The 23536-nt window shown below is 36.4% G+C and overlaps 2 protein-coding genes across 2 annotated transcripts; both read right to left on the bottom strand.

Annotated features, from left to right (window-relative positions):
- Positions 1 to 7584: 7584 nt before the first annotated feature.
- On the bottom strand, positions 7585 to 8631 carry LOC115920509 (relaxin receptor 2-like). The gene has a single exon (XM_030976332.1). The coding sequence runs from the start codon at positions 8629 to 8631 to the stop codon at positions 7585 to 7587; it is 1047 nt and encodes a 348-aa protein (XP_030832192.1).
- A 5741-nt stretch (positions 8632 to 14372) lies between these two features.
- On the bottom strand, positions 14373 to 23200 carry LOC115918067 (relaxin receptor 2-like). Its single transcript, XM_775548.4, has 2 exons — positions 21537 to 23200; positions 14373 to 15562 (listed from the first exon to the last, which is right to left on the bottom strand). Exons 1-2 carry the CDS (start codon positions 21590 to 21592, stop codon positions 14473 to 14475), a joined length of 1146 nt encoding a protein of 381 aa, XP_780641.3. The 5' UTR covers positions 21593 to 23200; the 3' UTR covers positions 14373 to 14472.
- Positions 23201 to 23536: the final 336 nt, after the last annotated feature.

Raw genomic sequence — 23536 nt, 5'->3', positions numbered from 1 at the left:
ATATATGCTCCGATCATGATGCAGTTTCTTTTCAGTTGAGCTTTGAAACCTTTTTCACACTCTATTTCGAAAGAATAATCCGTAGACTTATAATCACCGTAATTATCTACGCATGCGTAACAGCACATTGCACTGCATGGTAAAGAATTATTGAAGTTATATTGGTGGACAGAACAACAGTTGATTTCTTTTCCACTTTCAATAAGTAGCCTGGAAATTAATTACATCTGTACTCAATTAAAGGGAAATCCTCCCTGGTAGAGATGTATATAAACATTCAATCTAGAGGTGCTGATTCAACAATACTTTCAGATTAATACAAAAACGCTTTGTCATTGTCATTTATTTCCGCCTAGATAGAGTAATTGAAGAGAAAGAAAGTCTTTTTGTTTCGATTTCGAAATCAATGAAATTAGACGGTATAAGTATAACAAAAGATATCCCCGTGAACCATCATGTGAAAAAAGTTGCGTGTTAAAAAGTCCGGATATGCTTTATATTTTGTTTCTAGTCGAAATGCAAACCTTTCTTCTGTTTATTTAATTGAAGCTTTATGCTTCATCTTTTGACCATCATTACAATCACTGAAATCCTTCTTCGTAGTTTCTATGTCTTTTTTTCCAGACAATGAAATGTATTTAACAAGTATATTTGGAAAAAGTATTTCAACTTTGTTAATTTTCTCTTTCCTTTTGGTTAGATAATTTGAATTTTCCATTTCTTTATATTAAATGTATTTTAGAAGGAAAAGAAAACTTGTAGGAAAGTGTTAGCAATCAAGGGCACGTTAAAGCTCTTGTTGAGAAAATCCCAATTTTGGTTTGGGCCTTCGTGTTTGTGTCCGACGTCAAATAAACGCCCCCCCCCCCCCCACCTCCTTGTAGATGCAACCTTCGATAACCCTTTTCTGCTGAAATTTTTAGTCAGGTTTTGGCAAGGACACAAAGTTATCTCTTTCATTAATAACATGACCTTATAGACTCGCGTGACATTGTGGAGATTCCTTTCATTTCATTCACGTGGACTTCACATCATCTCTCATGACACACGTTTTAGAGTTGAAACGTTCGTCGCATTTTATTTATCTTTCGATTTGATTCTCATATCAAAGTGAAATTATCAGGTAGGAATTATTTAGGCAGCTTTATTTGAAGAAAAAATGTTACTGGTCACGAGCGATCACTTTCGAATCCCTATGGGTGCCCCTAGACCGCATGATAAATGTCAGGTGTTGCATTGGTGGATGTAAAGGGAAACAGGCGACCCGGTCCCCCTCCTTTCAAAATCATTTAGCCTACATTTAGAACACAACCCTAAAAAGGGCTCCTTTCAAACTTCTCATTCCGTCAGATATATTTAAAAAGTAAATTAGCTCTCAAAATGCCTCTTTTGTTTCTTTGCTTGTCGGATGTTCTCCGGAAACTGTTAAACTTGAAGAAATCCTGGATTCCTCCCTCGATGCCGGATGCTGTATCACGGAAATTTCTAGTTCTACCTAGCTCAAAGTTGGTTTGAGCTAGGTAGAACTAGAAATTTCCGTGATTATTTTTGTTAAAATATGATTTTCTTTATCTGCATGCCGCACTAATGTCGCTAGTATGGAGCTCTCTTAAAGTTGCAGAATGCTTAGTTGTAGATCATCTATAGTAATATATACTTTTTTTTTCCTTCTTCTTTTTAATAATATTAGAGTTATTGTTTTGTTACTTTGTTTAATTGAACTCAAAATCGATCCCAAAATCAAAATTTTGTGCAAACATTATTGAGTGCTCTTCATTTTTCTTATAAAGTTGTTCTTAAACCACCGTGTATAATTCTGCTGCAATAATATAATTGTAACCCAACTTCAATTTTAAATGTAATGTGGAAACTCGACAATTATAAGAATTTGTGTATGCTCATAGGCATTATAGATCAATTTATATGGAATGCTTAAATGGTATATTTTTAATGTAATAATTCCATTCAATATAATTTGACCTTACCTGTCACACAACAGACACACCTGCATGTATACTTTTTCAGTCTATGGATCTCATTTTAACAATTGAAATAAAATAATTCCCTCTCTCTATATAGGCTATATAAACATATTTTTTTTAATAATTTCTTGATTTAAAGATTATGTATACTTGCAATAATTGGTTCAACATTTCAAATTACTGTTATAGGTTTTTAATCCATCTACTATCATTTATTTATATATGTATATAACTTTAGGAATGAACAATAATGTTAACTTTATCTTTTATCATTTTTTTGTACATTTATATGATCATTCCTGTTTTTATGCACATTTTATGTAAACATTGCATTATTGGTCCCTGGACTACTGCATTGTATATTGTATATGTTGATATTAATAAACCGAAATTGAATTGAATTGAAATTTAATTAATGATAACAATTGGGAAAAACTGATCTGATCGATTCCTTAATTCTCTCAACTATAGCATTACAATTTAATTACATTAAAGGTGAATTTAAATCTTCACAAAGCAATGCATTAGCTCTATATACCATTCCAGACATTTAAGTGTTGTAAGATTTTTAAAAGCCTGTCTTATGTCTTATTTTCATGGAAAAACGGTTGGGAAAATTCAAAAATGGTTAGGAGAATTTAATGTTAATTGTACATGTAGCATTGAAGTCACTACCTTAGTACCATTTTTTGTCATCTGAACGATGTTACCAAGTCCCTTTAAAGGGATCGGGTAACTTTGTCTCAGATTCTGAAACAAAATCTTGGATTTAGCTCACGCTGCAATGATAATTATAAACCTTTAGGTCAGTCAGGAACCCATGAATTGTATAATCCGATCGCCTGTCTAATTATCAAATATTTATGAATAGAAATCAAAATTTTAAAAATCGTTTTCCTAACACTTTTTATAACACTACAGTCTAATGGGGGAAATGAGTATGGTAAAACCGGTCACTCAAAGATTTTTACTTTTTGAGGCGCTTCATGATCATTTTGAAGCGCAATTTTTTAGGGCTTCAATATTACACCATATCACAGAGTGAAACTGATAACACGTCAGGGGCATGCATCTAAGATTTAACATGGTGAAACGATGCCTTTAAGGGCAACACAACCAGCCCATTTCCCCCTGTTTAAACGCAAACTATAGCTTTCATACTGCAAAAAAAAAAAAAAAAAAAAAAAATCATCACCCCCGGCCCCCCCCCTCTTTCCACCTCCTCATTTCTAACCATTCTGGATCCGCCCCTGAAACTACGGAGTAATTCGAGTCGCATCTGTTAAGTTACTTTTGTCGGAAATGATCACAAGTCATGGTTATGTTTATCAAGTTCAGTGACACACAGAGACGCAGAGACAGTGTGGGCGGAATATTTATTTTGTTATATCTATAAAAAAAAAAATTGTGTCTTCATAAAGAAGGAAATAATTAAAAAGAAAAAACACTGGTATGGGATCATAAAACACGTGTTTTTTGGCCGGAATTAAAGTGTAGGATGTCAGTGAAAGTCTGATAATGTTGTAACCACGTGGGCCAGGATAGAATTCCGTTCACACGCTCATGGAAAACTTTGGGAATGATGCTTTCGATACGAGTGATTATGATGTAATACATAATAATAATACGAATTTTAGTCAGTGTTAGTATTTGTGTTTTAAAGGGCGTGGCAGGGATTTGCACGGTTAAAATCTCAAAATCAAAATATTTATTATTAGCAAAAATACATTAATTGTTCTTTTCAAATTAAATTCTGCAGCTGGTAATGTTTATTCACCTCATTTATTGTGTACAAAATGAGGGCTTCAATCTTCACTCAAAAAGAGAAAACCATGCACAACGTCATCTGATCTGAAATTGTCTACATACCTTCATCAACACATCTTGTTGCTATAAATACATTTTGAGATAAGTTTGTGAGACCTTGCATGCTAATCCCTGATAGAGGCTTTAACAATTAAAGATTATATTATTCTTGTCTTATATTTTAGAAAATACTCTATCGGTATTGGGTTTTTTCATATAGTGTCAGTCCGTTCATACAATTTCAAATAATCATACACAAACACACACTTTTTTTCTTTTTGTTATGGTATTTTTTTTGTATTCCTCCAAATGTTATACAAACAAGAACATATACAATTGAATAAAATAAATAAGCGTTTTCAATATTAATTGTTTATACATAAACATGGTTTAACAAAAACTCATTTGCAGTATATTATAACTGAGCAACAAAGTAAACTTAAAGGACATAAACATAAAGTATAAGACAATAATATTGTACATGTTATTCACTCTATAGATTAAAAAATATTTAACTAATATGGAGGTTATTTTACTGGTAGGAAAAAAGTCCTACTCTTCCCCGCTCCCCCTACCTCTCACAAACATACCCACCCACACACGGACGCACGGACACACACACGCACACGCACGCCGATACACGAAAACCTTCTCTCTCTCTCTCTCTCTCTCTCTCTTTCTTGTACGTCTTTCTTTCTGTTGTTATCTCTCCTTCCTTCCACTCTCTCCATTCTCCATTCTTCTCTCCCTTCTCTCTCTCTGTCTCAGCTCTCACTCCCTCTCCCCTATCTATCCTACTTCCTCTTTTATGACATTTGGTTATTGACAACTAGATCCTACATAATGCAGTGCAGGGGCAAATTATTTTTTTTTTAATTTTTTTTTTTTTTTTTTTTTGGGGGGGGGGGGTTACGCACCGGGTAATATTCTTTGGGAAGTCCTGGACCCCGTAACACAAAGGTTTGCAATCAATTGTAACTAAAATGACAATGGCCAATCAGGACCGTCGTTGTCTGCACATATTGTTCAAAAGGCTGACCATCAACCAGTAAAAAACGCCGATGCAATTGAATGCAAACATTTGTGTTTCTGGGCCCTGTGGTAGTTTTCCTGAGGAAGATTTCCTCGGGGTTATCAAGGATTATTTGGTTCTAACAAACTTTTATTCAACACCTTGATGTTCTTAAAACTCGTTTTCCTATATATTTCACGAAACGTTTTCAATTTCGTTAGTTCTGTTTAAACCATAATCATAATTTATTTCGACAGCATGTTTTTAAATAAAAATGAAACTTGACTGAGCTTCTTCCGAACAAAATCAATAGAGGCATAGACATACTGGGTGATTTGTAGTGAGTTGCCCGATTATGCAATTTTTATCACCTTTTTTAAATATTTATATTACGAAGCAAGGTATCTTTTAAAAAAAATAGAAACTGGAAAGTTGATATCCGGCGTCAGCCCCCTTGTAAATACATTTCCGCAAATGGCTTTCCCCCAGCCCCCCCCCCCATAAAAAAACTGTTAATAAAATAGGATAATAACGTAAATTTAAACTTTTTTTAAAACAAAAAACAAAAGCGGGCACCCCCCCCAAAAAAAAAAAAAAAAAAAAAAAAAATTCGCCCACCCCACCCCCCCAAAAAAAAAAATAGTGGTTTTCCTTTCCATCACCCCCCCCCCCCCGACTGGATGAATCGCTGCTAAATATTTTCTCACGAATTGGCCCCCCCCCCCAACAAAACAAAACAAAACAACAACAAAATGTGCTCCCCCCCCCCCCCCCCCCCCGCTTATTCACCGGCCGGCCAAGTCGGCGCTAAAATTTTCCTCAAAAACTGTACCAAAAAAAATAATATGTGCTCTTACCCCCTCGCCCCCCCCCCCCCCCCCGTTTAATCACCGGCCGGCTGAGTCGGTGCTAAAAAAATTCTCAAGATTTGGGCTCCCACTCTTGTCGCCGGCTGGATCCGCCCCTGAATACAGGAGCCTCCCCTACTTGACAATTGTCATTATATTTGTACAGATGTGTTGTATTCCATAATCTGAATCAATACGAACAGACTAATTTCAACCAAAAGTTCTTTTATCGACAAATCAATCTATTACAACTGACAGATTCGACCATGCATGCGTGCGTCTATGACTGTCATCATATTTATACAGTTGTATTTTGCGCTCATGATAAATTGATATTGACAAATCACTCTTGAATCCAGTTAAATAAGAGAATTCAATGTACATTAATAGTTTAATAAGATCAGACAATACAGACGTACTGAGGGGAGACTAAAAATATATAATCCTGCTTAGTGAGTAACAAATTTAGAGGTATAAAAAATTAACATGTTTTGTCTCTTCGTAATGAATATAATAAATAATGAATTATATGCTCTTAGGATGGGGTAATGAAAGAACCTAAATACAGTAATATTAACATAAAAAATCTGAAAACATCTGAAAACATGGACAAGTTAATACCATAAACAATAAGAGCTTATTTCAAAGTATTAATTCGCTTTTACCAGGCACCTGTGAGCGAATTTAAGCAAGAAAACCAAAGGTTTTTACATTTAATTCGTTTTTAGGGGGTGTCTCAAAGTTTGTCATGTTTGTCTTTTTAACTTAAAATTCGCTTATACAGCACCTCTACAGCGCATGCATACAGCATCTTCTGGAGAAGTACACCTACCTCAGCACCCCTGGCTTCTAGGGTTATGGCTCTTATCACTATGAATGTCGATTTTAAAAAATTATTAAGAGTATATTATTACATCTCTAGTGATTGATGCAACACCAGAGAAATGAAAACTCGCACAGCACTAGCTCAGAAGGCATTCTCTACACACGTTAGGGTACTGGCAGCAAAAAGGATCAATCTAAATCTTAAGAAGAGACTTGTCTGGTTTGGATTGCAGCATTGAATGGCTCCGAAACTTGGACAATCGGGAGAGCTGAGGAAAGGTTGATTGACAGTTTGGAAATGTGGCTGAGGAGAAAATGGAAGGAATTACTTGGAAGGACATGGTCACCAATGAAGAAGTGCTAGAGAGAAGGAAAGAACCATGAACAAAGAAGCTTGAGAGAAACAATCTGGAGACGGAAGAAAAAAATGGATAGGACACGTCTTACACGTCTTACGGGGGAAGAACATGCTCAGGGGTATCTTGGAAGGGAAGATGGATGGTAAACGAAGAAGAGGTGGACCAAGAATAGAAGTGATGTCAGACTTGATAGATGGCAGATAATAATGACATGCAAAATGAAGAAGAAGGCTAAAGATATATAGGTATGGAGAAGGACTATATAGAAGGCTCTGGTGTACGTGTGGACATGCAATTGTCAGAACACCTGAGAGAGATTGTTACATAATTAACTTGCATATATTTTCAGTAAACCTTCATCCCTATAATACAATAAGACAAAGTCTTTGTAATCTCTCGATAGTACATTTGATGGCAAGAAAATTCAAACTACACGTTTTAAAAATTATTAAAATCTAAATGAAAAAATTTCGAAACATTTAAAGGTTTCGAATGATTCTATAACTTAACTTACTATAATAGTACAGTAACAAACAAAAATATAAAGTACGAATGTGCTCTGTACATGTATTACCAATATAATATTGTGTCGCTGTATAATAATGTGAATGGTTTCAGCAATCCCTTTTTAATGATTTTTCTATTTTTTCATGTCACTACTGTTAAAAAGCATGAATGTCCAGAACAAAAAAGCCATTAAGTTAGCCTCATTTTGATGTCTAAGAGCACGATTAATTTTTTAACAAAAGAAGTTAAGTCAGTTTATCTAACGATACCCCACTAATTCCAGAAATGTTTGTACTCTTTCCTAAACGTTCTCTTCTCTTTGATATAACTTGTGTGATGGTATAGATATAGGGATTTAATGCTGAGTTGATTGGGAGTAGCAGGGCCACGACGAAAGCATAAAGAGTGGCAGGCATGTTCCAAGCGTGTACGAGAACGAGGATGAACATGACTACGATAGGAAACCAGGCAGCGAAGTCGGTACAGACGATCACCGCCATCCTTCCCGCCATCTGGATTTCCTGTAGGCTGTCCTTGGTGCGGTTGGCTCGTCGACCAGAACGCTTCACCACGTAGAAAATGATGATGTAGCAAATGAGGATGGTGGACAAGCAGAGGACGTTGATCCCGACGTAGATAGCGATTCCGAAGTACCACGACGACCCTTCGATCTCCAACTCGCCCGACTCACCGCCTCCCGGAACAGCGTAGATGTAGAGCCCCACCGGAAGTCCTATGCAGACGTCCGAGTTGCCGTAGAAACCAGTGAAGCTCGAAGGGAACATGAACGGGATGGAGCAGATGATGATTGAGACAAGCCAAATGAACATGATGGCAATTCCGGTTGTCCTGGTGCCCATGTGGAATTCTAATCGGAATGGGAAAACGATGGCAAGCATGCGTTCGATGCTGATCAGCGTCAACATGAACACCGACATCTGACCCGACACCGTGGCCATATAGCCAGCTACCTGACATAGTGGACTTCCAAGCCATTTATCGGCGAAGAAGTAGTAATCATATCCGAATTTCGCGCCAACGCTACCGATGATGAGGAGATAGATACCATTGAGGATATCCGCAGCCGCTAAGCTAAGGATCATGAGGGCGTTGATGCGAGCTATGCGTGATGTCTTTGAACAGAAGGTCCGAGATCGTAGAATCAGGACGAACGCGTTGCCGAGGAAGGACGACATCCCAACGATCCAGACGAGTACCTCGATGGCAAGGTTGTCGAGTAGCTTGTCACATGACGAGAAGGCTGTCAGCGTTGTCCCGCACTGAAAATCCATGTCGTGCCGGGTGGCATTGCAGCACTCCTGCCATTCGGAAAGGCTGAAAAAGGAAGAAAATAATAACAAATCGTTTGCGACATTTATAATAACATAATAATGATAATTTTGTTTTTCCATGGAAACCTCATTATCATCCATGATGTTCTTCATGTGGTCCCTGCAATTATTATCAGCTTGGCAATTACCAGGTAGTCATTTACACCTGGGTGGAGAGGGGACAATTATGGATTAATGTCTTGCCAAAAATTACGTTAGTGCCGAGCTTGGATTCGAACCCGTAACCCTTGGATTTAGAGTTAAGGGAATTAACCACTATACCACCACACTATACACGTGATTATAGGGTAGACTGGAAGTTGGGTTAACGCTGGACAATAGCTAAACATAATTGTAAAAGTAATACTCATTGATAAAGATAGCTTAAAGGGCAAGTCCGAATTATTTCAAAATTGAATTGAATAAATCAAACAAACAAAACAGTGAAAATGTCATTTTAAAGTTTCGCTTAATTTATAAAACAGTGATATGACTACCGTATATCACATAGGCTGTACCCAAATTAGCGAGTTCAAAAATAACTTTTCTGCTCTGAGAATGTAAAACATTACTTGAATCCTCATGTATGGGTGCAAATCATTACTGTAACTTATTTTACATTAAAAGACAACATTATACAGGTGTGAAATGAATTCCAACTGATTTAATATCAAATGTTATAGCCGCTGAACAAGATTTCAAATTATTATTATTATCGTGATATATCAGGCTATTAATAGTTCCTGAATTTTAATATGCAAAACAACGTCAACAACATGGCGGAAACGCATTCAGAACCAAATAGATTCCCGGGGTTTGACCGTATTGGTACTTCAAAGAATTTTAATTTAAAAAAATTATATTACATGTTTTTAACGTGAAAATACAAGGATTTTATTATTGCCAGTATGTCATGCCTGTCGCATCGAACTTCAAATTAAACGTATTGAAGGTTTTTCTGATTTAATTAATCGACTATGGACAAAAGGCTGGAACGCGATTCTTTTTACCGTGATTCCTTTATCAAAACATATTATTGTGCAAACCCGCGATCACCCTGTACATCGATATTCATGAGAACAATAGTACCAGGGCTATTACACTCTCTGAGGGGATTTCAGGAAACCGCTATACAGCGGCATAGCGGGGGCTCGGTCACTAATTCAATTCAATTCATATTTATTTCATTTTCAACAGAAAGATAAACAAAGGTATTCCATATATTATTACAGAAAGTATAACAAAAAATGTATATACAAATTTCTTTTTTTCCCTTGGTAATTATACAAGTACACTTTACACATAACAAAAGTATTACAAGAAATTCTTAATTTCTGAGGAAATGGGGGTATCCACTAAAAAGCAGTGCTTGTAGTTTGTGTATCCCCCAGAAAGAAATAATTAGAGGGGGTACAAGTTTTCGATCTAGTACTAGATCGGCGTATTTCATCTCCTCTTTTTTTTTTAGTCACGGCACCCTTTTAAAAGTTTAAGTTACGCGTTTTTCCAATGGGAAATTCATCAAAGAATTTTTTTTCCATCCCTGGTATACATAGACGCACGGGCACATTTTCGCGTCCGGGCCGTGAGGGCCTCTTACCCGAAAATATACTGCCCGGTTCTCAAATATTGCGAGCGAGCGAAAACAATTGCACTTTTATTACGGCACAAATATTAATTTAAATACTAGATAAAGGTTGAATATTTATTCGGTCATCTCGATGCCTGGAATCATCCCGACTTATCGATGATAATTTATTACTCCAAAAATTAGAAAGATATGGTGTTCAGAATAATGTGTCGATATGGTTTACGAACTACATGTCTGGTAGAAAAAAAACTGTTTATTGTCATGAGAAATTGTCTTATTTTAAGAGTCTGTCTATTGGAATACCCCATGGCAGTGCACTGGGTCCTCTCCTTTTTCTTGTTTGTATTAACGATATAAGTGAATGTTTAAGATCATGTTCATGCAATATATATGCTGATGACGTTGTTATATATATTTCTGATAAAAATATCGAAGTTATTAGGGATAAGCTGCAGGCTCATCTAGTAGAAAATAGTAAGTGGTATAAAAGAAATAAAGTAAAAGTTAATACTGAAAAAAACGTACAGTATGTTATTGAAACGCAACTCACAAACTATTCAGGATTTAAACATTTCTTTGGATGGTAATAAAAGCAAACATGAACAAAATATTAACCTGGAATATTCATGTAAAGAAACTTAGTAAATCGTTACCTTATAAAATATTTTCTTTAAAAAAGGTCAGTAATTTCACCGATACAAATGTTTTGAATAAAATGTATACATGTACAATCCAACCTATATTAGATTGCGCATGTTCGATATGGGGGAGTTGTTCTGTATATAACAAGCATCCTTAGATTACAAAAAAAGAGCAGCAAGAATATTTAAAAGGAATTTTGATTTTAAGTAAAGTGGTCTTGATATTGTTAAAAGATTGAAATGGCAGGTTTCAGAAGAAAGACGGAACTATTTCTTGCATGTATATTTTGTATCCATGGCTACGCTCCATTACGTTTGTGCAATGCTATTGACATGGTATTTGACCGGCACCCAATGAATACGAGATTGGCTAACTAAATGAGTGTTGTCCTTCTCATGCCTAATATTTAAATTTAATTGACCTCTCACAAACATACCCACCCACACACGGACGCACGGACACACACACGCACACGCACGCCGATACACGAAAACCTTCTCTCTCTCTCTCTCTCTCTCTTTCTTGTACGTCTTTCATTCTCTTGTTATCTCTCCTTCCTTCCACTCTCTCCATTCTCCATTCTTCTCTCCCTTTTCTCTCTGTCTCAGCTCTCACTTCCTTCCCCTATCTATCCTACTTCCCCTTTTATGACATTTGGTTATTGACAGCTAGACCCTACATAATGCAGTGCAGGGGCAAATTAATTTTTTTAATTTTTTTTTTTTTTTTTTTTTTTTGGGGGGGGGGGGGGTTACGCACCGGGTAATATTCTTTGGGAAGTCCTGGACCCCGTAACACAAAGGTTTGCAATCAATTGTAACTAAAATGACAATGGCCAATCAGGACCGTCGTTGTCTGCACATATTGTTCAAAAGGCTGACCATCAACCAGTAAAAAACGCCGATGCAATTGAATGCAAACATTTGTGTTTCTGGGCCCTGTGGTAGTTTTCCTGAGGAAGATTTCCTCGGGGTTATCAAGGATTATTTGGTTCTAACAAACTTTTATTCAACACCTTGATGTTCTTAAAACTCGTTTTCCTATATATTTCACGAAACGTTTTCAATTTCGTTAGTTCTGTTTAAACCATAATCATAATTTATTTCGACAGCATGTTTTTAAATAAAAATGAAACTTGACTGAGCTTCTTCCGAACAAAATCAATAGAGGCATAGACATACTGGGTGATTTGTAGTGAGTTGCCCGATTATGCAATTTTTATCACCTTTTTAAAATATTTATATTACGAAGCAAGGTATCTTTTAAAAAAAATAGAAACTGGAAAGTTGATATCCGGCGTCAGCCCCCTTGTAAATACATTTCCGCAAATGGCTTTCCCCCAGCCCCCCCCCCCATAAAAAAACTGTTAATAAAATAGGATAATAACGTAAATTTAAACTTTTTTTAAAACAAAAAACAAAAGCGGGCACCCCCCCCCCCCCCAAAAAAAAAAAAAAAAAAAAATCGCCCACCCCACCCCCCAAAAAAAACTAGTGGTTTTCCTTTCCATCACCCCCCCCCCCCCCCCCGACTGGATGAATCGCTGCTAAATATTTTCTCACGAATTGGGCCCCCCCCCCCCAACAAAACAAAACAAAACAAAACAACAACGAAATGTGCTCCACACCCCCCCCCCCCCCCCGCTTATTCACCGGCAGGCCGAGTCGGCGCTAAATTTTTCCTCAAAAACTGTACCCAAAAATAATAATATGTGCTCTTACCCCCTCACCCCCCCCCCCCCCCCGTTTATTCACCGGCCGGCTGAGTCGGCGCTAAAAAAAAATCTCAAGATTTGGGCCCCCACTCTTGTCGCCGGCTTGATCCGCCCCTGAATACAGGCGCCTCCCCTACTTGACAAATGTCATTATATTTGTACAGATGTGTTGTATTCCATACTATGAATCAATACGTACAGACTAATTTCAACCGAAAGTACTTTTATCGACAAATCAATCTATTACAACTGACAGATTCGACCATGCATGCGTGCGTGCATGATTGTCATCATATTTATACAGTTGTATTTTGCGCTCATGATAAATTAATATTGACAAATCACTCTTGAATCCAGTTAAATAGGAGAATTCAATGTACATTAATATTTTAATAAGATCAGACAATACGGACGTACTGAGGGGAGACTAAAAAATATATAATCCTGCTTAGTGAGTAACAAATTTAGAGGTATAAAAAATTAACATGTTTTGTCTCTTCGTAATGAATATAATAAATAATGAATTATATGCTCTTAGGATGGGGTAATGAAAGAACCTAAATACAGTAATATTAATATAAATCATGAACACAATCCATTAAAACTGTCGGTTTTAATATTATCTGAAAACATGGACAAGTTAATACCATAAAAAATGAGAGCTTATTTCAAAGTATTAATTCGCTTTACCAGGCACCTGTGAGCGAATTTAAGCAAGAAATCCAAAGGTTTTTACATTTAATTCGTTTTTAGGGGGTGTCTCAAAGTTTGTCATGTTTGTCTTTTCAACTTAAAATTCGCTTATACAGCACCTCATGCATACATCATCCTCTGGAGAAGTACACCTACCTCAGCACCCCTGGCTTCTAGGGTTATGGCTCTTATCACTATGAATGTCGATTTTAAAAAATTATTAAGAGTATATTATTACATCTCTAGTGATTGATGCAACACCAGAGAAATAAAAACTCGCACAGCACTAGCTCAGAAGGCATTCTCTATACACGTTAGGGTACTGGCAGCAAAAAGGATCAATCTAAATCTTAAGAAGAGACTTGTCTGGTTTGGAGTGCAGCATTGAATGGCTCCGAAACTTGGACAATCGGGAGAGCTGAGGAAAGGTTGATTGACAGTTTGGAAATGTGGCTGAGGAGAAAATGGAAGGAATTACTTGGAAGGACATGGTCACCAATGAAGAAGTGCTAGAAAGAAGGAAAGAACCATGAACAAAGAAGCTTGAGAGAAACAATCTGGAGACGGAAGAAAAAATGGATAGGACACGTCTTACACGTCTTACGGGGGAAGAACATGCTCAGGGGTATCTTGGAAGGGAAGATGGATGGTAAACGAAGAAGAGGTGGACCAAGAATAGAAGTGATGTCAGACTTGATAGATGGCAGATAATAATGACATGCAAAATGAAGAAGAAGGCTAAAGATATATAGGTATGGAGAAGGACTATATAGAAGGCTCTGGTGTACGTGTGGACATGCAATTGTCAGAACACCTGAGAGAGATTGTTACATAATTAACTTGCATATATTTTCAGTAAACCTTCATCCCTATAATACAATAAGACAAAGTCTTTGTAATCTCTCGATAGTACATTTGATGGCAAGAAAATTCAAACTACACGTTTTAAAAATTATTAAAATCTAAATGAAAAATTTCGAAACATTTAAAGGTTTCGAATGATTCTATAACTTAACTTACTATAATAGTACAGTAACAAACAAAAATATAAAGTTTTTTCATGTCACTACTGTTAAAAAGCATGAATGTCCAGAACAAAAAAGCCATTAAGTTAGCCTCATTTTGATGTCTAAGAGCACGATTAATTTTTTAACAAAAGAAGTTAAGTCAGTTTATCTAACGATACCCCACTAATTCCAGAAATGTTTGTACTCTTTCCTAAACGTTCTCTTCTCTTTGACATAACTTGTGTGATGGTATAGATATAGGGATTTAATGCTGAGTTGATTGGGAGTAGCAGGGCCACGACGAAAGCATAAAGAGTGGCAGGCATGTTCCAAGCGTGTACGAGAACGAGGATGAACATGACTACGATAGGAAACCAGGCAGCGAAGTCGGTACAGACGATCACCGCCATCCTTCCCGCCATCTGGATTTCCTGTAGGCTGTCCTTGGTGCGGTTGGCTCGTCGACCAGAACGCTTCACCACGTAGAAAATGATGATGTAGCAAATGAGGATGGTGGACAAGCAGAGGACGTTGATCCCGACGTAGATAGCGATTCCGAAGTACCACGACGACCCTTCAATCTCCAACTCGCCCGACTCACCGCCTCCCGGAACAGCGTAGATGTAGAGCCCCACCGGAAGTCCTATGCAGACGTCCGAGTTGCCGTAGAAACCAGTGAAGCTCGAAGGGAACATGAACGGGATGGAGCAGATGATGATTGAGACAAGCCAAATGAACATGATGGCAATTCCGGTTGTCCTGGTGCCCATGTGGAATTCTAATCGGAATGGGAAAACGATGGCAAGCATGCGTTCGATGCTGATCAGCGTCAACATGAACACCGACATCTGACCCGACACCGTGGCCATATAGCCAGCTACCTGACATAGTGGACTTCCAAGCCATTTATCGGCGAAGAAGTAGTAATCATATCCGAATTTCGCGCCAACGCTACCGATGATGAGGAGATAGATACCATTGAGGATATCCGCAGCCGCTAAGCTAAGGATCATGAGGGCGTTGATGCGAGCTATGCGTGATGTCTTTGAACAGAAGGTCCGAGATCGTAGAATCAGGACGAACGCGTTGCCGAGGAAGGACGACATCCCAACGATCCAGACGAGTACCTCGATGGCAAGGTTGTCGAGTAGCTTGTCACATGACGAGAAGGCTGTCAGCGTTGTCCCGCACTGAAAATCCATGTCGTGCCGGGTGGCATTGCAGCACTCCTGCCATTCGGAAAGGCTGAAAAAGGAAGAAAATAATAACAAATCGTTTGCGACATTTATAATAACATAATAATGATAATTTTGTTTTTCCATGGAAACCTCATTATCATCCATGATGTTCTTCATGTGGTCCCTGCAATTATTATCAGCTTGGCAATTACCAGGTACTCATTTACACCTGGGTGGAGAGGGGACAAATATGAATTAATGTCTTGCCAAAAATTACGTTAGTGCCGAGCTTGGATTCGAACCCGTAACCCTTGGATTTAGAGTTAAGGGAATTAACCACTATACCACGACACTATACACGTAATTATAGGGTAGACTGGAAGTTGGGTTAACGCTGGACAATAGCTAAACATATTGTAAAAGTAATACTCATTGATAAAGATAACTTAAAGGGCAAGTCCGAATTATTTCAAAATTGAATTGAATAAATCAAACAAACAAAACAGTGAAAATGTCATTTTAAAGTTTCGCTTAATTTATAAAACAGTGATATGACTATATCACATAGGCTGTACCCAAATTAGCGAGTTCAAAAATAACTTTTCTGCTCTGAGAATGTAAAACATTACTTGAATCCTCATGTATGGGTGCAAATCATTACTGTAACTTATTTTACATTAAAAGACAACATTATACAGGTGTGAAATGAATTCCAACTGATTTAATATCAAATGTTATAGCCGCTGAACAAGATTTCAAATTATTATTATTATCGTGATATATCAGGCTATTAATAGTTCCTGAATTTTAATATGCTAAACAACGTCAACAACATGGCGGAAACGCATTCAGAACCAAATAGATTCCCGGGGTTTGACCGTATTGGTACTTCAAAGAATTTTAATTAAAAAAAATTATATTACATGGTATTTTAAAGTGAAAATACAAGAATTGTATTAGTGCCAGTATGTCATGCCTGTCGCATCGAACTTCAAATTAAACGTATTGAAGGTTTTTCTGATTTAATTCATCGACTATGGACAAAAGGCTGGAACGTGATTCCTTCACTGAGACTCCTTTATCAAAACATATTATTGTGCAAACCCGCGATCGCCCTGTACATCGATATTCATGAGAACAATAGTACCAAGGCTATTACACTCTCTGAGGGGATTTCAGGAAACTGCCATACAGCGGCGTAGCGGGGGCTCAGTCATTAATTCAATTCAATTCATATTTATTTCATTTTCAACAGAAAGATAAACAAAGGTATTCCATATATTATTACAGAAAGTATAACAAAAAATGTATATACAAATTTCTTTTTTTTCCTTGGTAATTATACAAGTACACTTCACACATAATAAAATTATTACAAGAAATTCTGATTTTCTGAGGAAATGGGTTATCCACTAAAAAGCAGTGCTTGTAGTTTGTGGATCCCCCAGAAAGAAATAATTAGAGGGGGTACAAGTTTTCAATCTAGTACTAGATCGGCGTATTTCATCTCCTCTTTTTTTTTTAGTCACGGCACCCTTTTAGAAGTTTAAGTTACGCGTTTTTCCAATGGGAAATTCATCAAAGAATTTTTTTTATATCCCTGGTATACATAGACGCACGGGCACATTTTCGCGTAAGGGCCATGAGGGCATCTTCCCCGAAAATATTATATTGTCCGGATCTCAAATATTGCGAGCGAGCGAAAACAATTGCACTTTTATTACAGCACAAATATTAATTGTATACACTAGATAAAGGTTGAATATATATTTGGTCATCTCGATGCCTGTAATAATCCGGACTTTAACGATAATATATAAGTTATTACTGCAAAAATTGGAAAGATATGGTGTTCAGAATAATGTGTTGATATGGTTTATGAACTACATGTCTGGTGGAAAAGAAAACTGTTTATTGTCATGAGAAATTGTCTGTCTATTGGAATACCACAGGGCAGTGCACTGGATCCGTTCCTTTTCCTTGTTTTTAATAATGATATCATGTTCATGCAATATATATGCTGATGACGTTGTTATATATATTTCTGATAAAAATATCAAAATTATTAGGGATAAGCTGCAGGCTCATCTAGAAGAAAATATTAAGTGGTATAAAAGAAATAAACTAAAAGTCAATACTGAAAAAACGTACAATATGTTATTGAAACGCAACTCACAAACTATTCAGGATTTAAACATTTCTTTGGATGGTAATAAAAGCAAACATGAACAAAATATTAACCTGGAATATTCATGTAAAGAAACTTAGTAAATCGTTACCTTATAAAATATTTTCTTTAAAAAAGGTCAGTAATTTCACCGATACAAATGTTTTGAATAAAATGTATACATGTACAATCCAACCTATATTAGATTGCGCATGTTCGATATGGGGGAGTTGTTCTGTATATAACAAGCATCCTTAAATTACAAAAAAAGAGCAGCAAGAATATTTAAAAGGAATTTTGATTTTAAGTAAAGTGGTCTTGATATTGTTAAAAGATTGAAATGGCAGGTTTCAGAAGAAAGACGGAACTATTTCTTGCATGTATATTTTGTATCCATGGCTACGCTCCATTACGTTTGTGCAATGCTATTGACATGGTATTTGACCGGCACCCAATGAATACGAGATTGGCTAACTAAATGAGTGTTGTCCTTCTCAAGCCTAATATTTAATTTTTTAAGAATAGTCTACGTTACGCAGGCGGCAAAGTATGGAATAACTTACCCTCTAACCTACAAAATGCACAATCCATCGACTATTTTAAAAACATGTATAAAAAAACCTATTTCTCCAAATTATGAATATTATCATCATTGATTCTGCTCTTTCTGCTTTAAGTTTAGTTTGGTACTTCATGAGATGGTTATTTAGTTGTGACATAATTTGATTTTAAATAGATTAGTTGATTCCATTATTGTGTTTTTATATATTTAATTAAATATCATATAATTTTTTTTGGTTTCTAATCAAAATTGTGGTCGCTAAATATTTATATCATGACTTAATGAGTATTTTAACAATTCTTATTATATGTGCATTAATTATTTATTTTGATGTTTTAATGTAAGCTTTTAATATTCAGGACCAGGATGTGAACCAATCCTTTCGGATCTTGTTATCCTGATGAAATATTGTCGTAGGGAATTTTGATTATAATGTAAATAGCTTGAGTATAATAAATTCATTAAAATGGCAATCCATTGACACTAGACGGGACTATTTTTTATCATGTATAATGTACAACTGTATTCATGGAAAAGCCCCAGTACGATTATGCAATGAAGTGGAAATGGTTTTTGACAGACATGGTTTTAACACTAGACTTGCCAATACGCTGAATGTTGTTTTACCTAAGCCTAATCTTGAATGTTTTAAGAATTGTTTGAGATACGCTGGAGGTAAAATCTGGAATAGTCTACCTTCTGCTTTTCAAAATGCTAAATCTATCGATGTTTTTAAACGTATGTACAAGGACAAATTTTTTAAACCTGTGTAATACAATGCCGATTCATTTACTGCTTTGACATGGCTTATCTCTCTCTCTCTCTCTCTCTCTTTCTCTCTCTCTCTCCATTTCCCTCTCCTCTCTTTCTTTCTTTCTTTCCCTCTCCCCTCTTTCTTTCTTTCCCTCTTTCCTCCTTTACTTTTTACCAGTTACCTTATATCTTCTCTCCTCTTCTATTTTTTAGGGTGATATTTTAATGCCTTTTATTAAATGTGATTTGATATTTTTTCCGCTGTTAATTTCATTTATTTCATGTCGTTTTTTTTGTTTTTTTGTTTTGTTGTGCTTTTTACTATTTTTAATGCGTATTATGCTTATAGGTTAGTTTTATACTGTTCTTACCTTTGCCTGTCAGCTTTGGTGATATTCGTTATTTATATTTCCGTGTTTTTATCCTGTTCAGGACCATGATGTAAAACAGATTTTGTATCTACAATGTATATCTGATTCTTGATATCCTGATTAAATATATTTCAATAAAAAAAAAAAAATAAAAAAAATATGTTCAAATAATTACAATAAAATGAATAAATAAACAAATTTTGCGAGGAGTGAAGTGAACGAGGCAAAAAAAAAACACTCGTGTGGTATAAATTTCATTTCGATATACATGTTATGACGTACTAATGAATAAATAAGGTTATATTCGGGCAGCGAGGTGTCCATGTATAGTCTTATCATCATGGGGATAGTCATGAAACTTACCCGTTTCTAAATTTTGCAGGCGAGCAAGTTAGCGAGGAAAAAATACACTTTGCTATCTGTGAAATGTTATTTCCTCATCAAACTACCCAAGGACAAGTATTTTGGGCATCTTGCGGTTTCCATGAATTTGACGTTATTCCGAAATATGTTTTTATTATAGGCCTATATTCTCGAGGCAACAAAAAAAAAGCCTGTACGAGATGGTCAAAATTGATTTATTCAGTCATCCCTAAAGTTAAATTTGTCAACTATTCTTATGACCTTCTTTGCATACTAGAAAAAATAGAAACATTCAATTCTTGATATTTTCCCAAAGGTTATAATCAAATTTGTGCCTGTCCATATTAAAGTCTCCGAGCGTGGACTGCTTTGTGTGTGCATTAATAGTCGGTCCTCTTCTTAAATGTCAGGAAGGTTATTTAGAAAACGTTTTTGTAGGGAAATTGGAAAGGACGGAGAGAAAAGGGAGAGGGAAGGATAGATAGGGGAGGGGAGTGAGAGAAAGAGAGTACAATATTTAGCTTTTGTATACAAGTCTACATGTATGGCCTTTCGTATACATATTGTGAACACTTCAATTTCGAAAACGCTACAGGGCATAAAGATTAATTCTGTTGGGAATTACAAAAATAATTTGTATAAAAAAAAAATATCACTGAGAGGACTATATGAAATAAATTTATTTTCAAAATACATCCACAAGACATAGCCAGGCCTATTCAAACTATATTATTCATACAATCAGCAATATCCCTATAAAATAGACGTGTACATCCCCAAAATCTACACTAATACAAGAAGAGTATATATTTGTATACATAGGGCATATATTGATACGGTGACAGTGTACTATTATAATATTGGTAGGCGTGTCAACGACCCATAGAAAATATAACCAACGCAAAGCTGTAACCAAGGCACCAAAACTATTCAACTTGAAGAAAAAACGCAAAGTACACCTAGGACGGACAAAGGAAGGTCAGTCATACATAGAGTCGCTGTTTTTCATTGTTTTTTGGCGTCAGTTCTTGCGCCCCTAAAAACTAGAGGGTTATTATGGAGCACGAAGTTCCAGATTAAAGCCGAACAGACAAAGGCACGCCGATGTGAATCATATACACGATGACATGTAAAACACTCGACAGATTATTCAACAGTCATCTAAACATGTGAAAAGAAAAAGCGTATGATACACAAGGGGGAAATTAGGGTACGAGTATAGCATAGTATGCTATACATTAACCAGATTAAGGTCTACTCTATTCCTATACTTAAATTCTCCTTTTCAAATGTTTTTTTTAATCTGTTGATCATTACATATGTTTAGCTATGTCATTAGTATTTAGTATTAATCTTTAGTATTCAGAATGTTTAGTATGTTTGTTCCGTATCACTTGAAGAATATTGAATTGAATGGGATGTAGGGCTATGACTTCGTTTCAAGCCTAGGCCCTTGTGCTCCACCAATGTATGTCACAAGTTGAAAATCGAGCAACACATTGCGGACAGGATGTTTTACTATTGTTAGTAGATATCTGCCATGCACTAAGACGATGTACAATGTTAATACCATAAGAAGAAGTAACAAGAACAAGAACGAGAAGAAGACGGAGACGAAGAAGAAAAAAAACATTTCAGTAGCTCATGAAATATGCAAACATGACAATGACATATTAGATAATCATTATAAATTATGATCTCCATAGGCAATACAATAGGGTACTGGAAAATCCCCTTTAAGTTGTTTCTCGAAAGTCTTTGCAATCGTGATTATGTTATACGAGAAATTATTAATCAATAAAGTGTAAGTAAAATCTCATCTTACCTTGGGACGTACTCTTCTTCTCCCGATCCCGGCGAAGCTGTAGTAAAATTCATCATCCTATATCGTATTTATTGATTTGAGTCCCACTCTTTTTCACTTATTCTTCGGTCTGGTTTCCAAAAGTAATCAAGATTAGCGAACATAACACGGTAGCCCTTGCTAGAGATTCACGAGGAAAGTGGCGGAGATTCGCAATCGTCAAGTTCGCTTCGATCGTTGTTAGTCTGGACGAAGTTCCGTCCGAGCTTGCTATGATGGGTGAATATTCTCCTCTAAATCGTTGAGTCCGTGTAGAACTAACGAGATGATGCGCATGCGCTTTTGTAAATACAATAATGTGACGAGATAATGCATTTAACGTCGACTCGAGATAAAAGAGGAAACATAGTAGACCTTCATTGTTTGAGTAGTGTAAATATTAATGTTTGGCTGGAGCCATTATCTCGATATCATTTACATAAACTGATCAAGAGAAATTAATGGTATAGAAGACGCCACATGCACTTGGATGTGTTGGAGTATCACGGCAATCGCAAACAAAAATCTTAGGCTTTATGCATTGCAATGCATGTTCCTGGATGATCGATAAGAGCAAAAACTTTAGCTTGCAGTTGTCTAAATTTGATCAGTCGAATATTATTTACACGTTTAGCTCGTTGAATCAACCAAACTCTGTCAAATATATCTCCTAATCGAGGAACGATCTATCCATGTAGTGCTTCAGAAGCCCTTATGTATTGCAGTGCTTGTTCCTGGATAATCGATATAAAGAGCAAAAACTGTTGCTTGCAATATTGTCTAAATTTGATCAGTCGAATATTATTTACACGTTTAGCCCTTTGAATCAACCAAACTCTGTCAAATAAATCTCCTGATCGAGAAACGATCTATCCGTGTAGTGCTCCAGAAGCCCTTATACTTTATGTATTGCAGTGCATGCTCCTGGATAATCGATAAGAGCAAATACTGTCGCTTGCAGTTGTCTAAATTATTTTGATCAATCGAATATTATTTACACGTAGAGCCCGTTGAATCAACCAAATTCTGTCAGATATATGTTCCTAGGTCTCCTGATCGAGGAACGATCTATCTGTAGTGCTCTAGTATATCCCTTATACGAAAATATAGTATGTTCGTCTTCATTTCCGTAAACAGCAATGACATTGTAAGGTCACAACGTTTTTGTTTGAGAGACAAACAAAAAAATCAGCCTCGCTGCATGAGTAGTTATTATCAATAGCCATCTAAATTCGACATTTTATTGTAGTTGCATGGTCCATTCACTTCATAATCGGTGTAAAGAACAAGGGCGTACTCCAAAATAATGCGAACAGTGACATTATAGTCGATCTATATAATATCCAAGTCACATCACCATTACATTACACAGCTCCCGGTCGACCCTAACCGACCGATTCTCGGTCTGGCCTTCGTGCTCATCGACGGACTTCGATCTTATCTCATCGATCTCATCGACGACTTGTTAAGGCGGTCATCCGCATCCGACTCGATCTTGCTCCTGCGACAATATAATTGCTCCACAGTAATTTCCGACACAAACCGGACTCCCTAACTTCAACTCCGAAAGCCTAACCCTAACCCTATACTTTTGACGACCAAAACCATAAGCAATAGTATTGTCACCGGAGCACGAATGTCTGCCAGAGCGCCATTAGGAGCCAGAGCATATAACACTGAGTTCCTATGGGGAGTATATTTATTCAGATGGTCATATCTCAACCAATACTTAACATATTCAATTGGTTTTCAACATTTGGACATTATTTTAGGTGTTCTTTCGGAATATGAAGAAAAAATTGAGAAATTCTAAAATTAGATTTTTATGACGTCACAGCTTCGGTACTCTCGTATCAAAGAAAAATAAAGCGCTGTCTGGATCTATCAGGTGTTTGCCAAATGCAGGTCCACATTACACACTAAAGAGCCCTCATTATTTCCTTCTTCATCCCTCTCTATATCTTTAGCCTTCTTCTCCATGA

Source organism: Strongylocentrotus purpuratus, unplaced genomic scaffold (genome assembly GCF_000002235.5).
Source record: "Strongylocentrotus purpuratus isolate Spur 01 unplaced genomic scaffold, Spur_5.0 spur5_scaffold_9, whole genome shotgun sequence".
NCBI classification, from domain to species: Eukaryota; Metazoa; Echinodermata; class Echinoidea; order Camarodonta; family Strongylocentrotidae; genus Strongylocentrotus; species Strongylocentrotus purpuratus.
The sequence above is the reverse complement of the archived record's forward strand: the minus strand, read 5'-3'. Positions and strand labels throughout refer to the sequence as shown.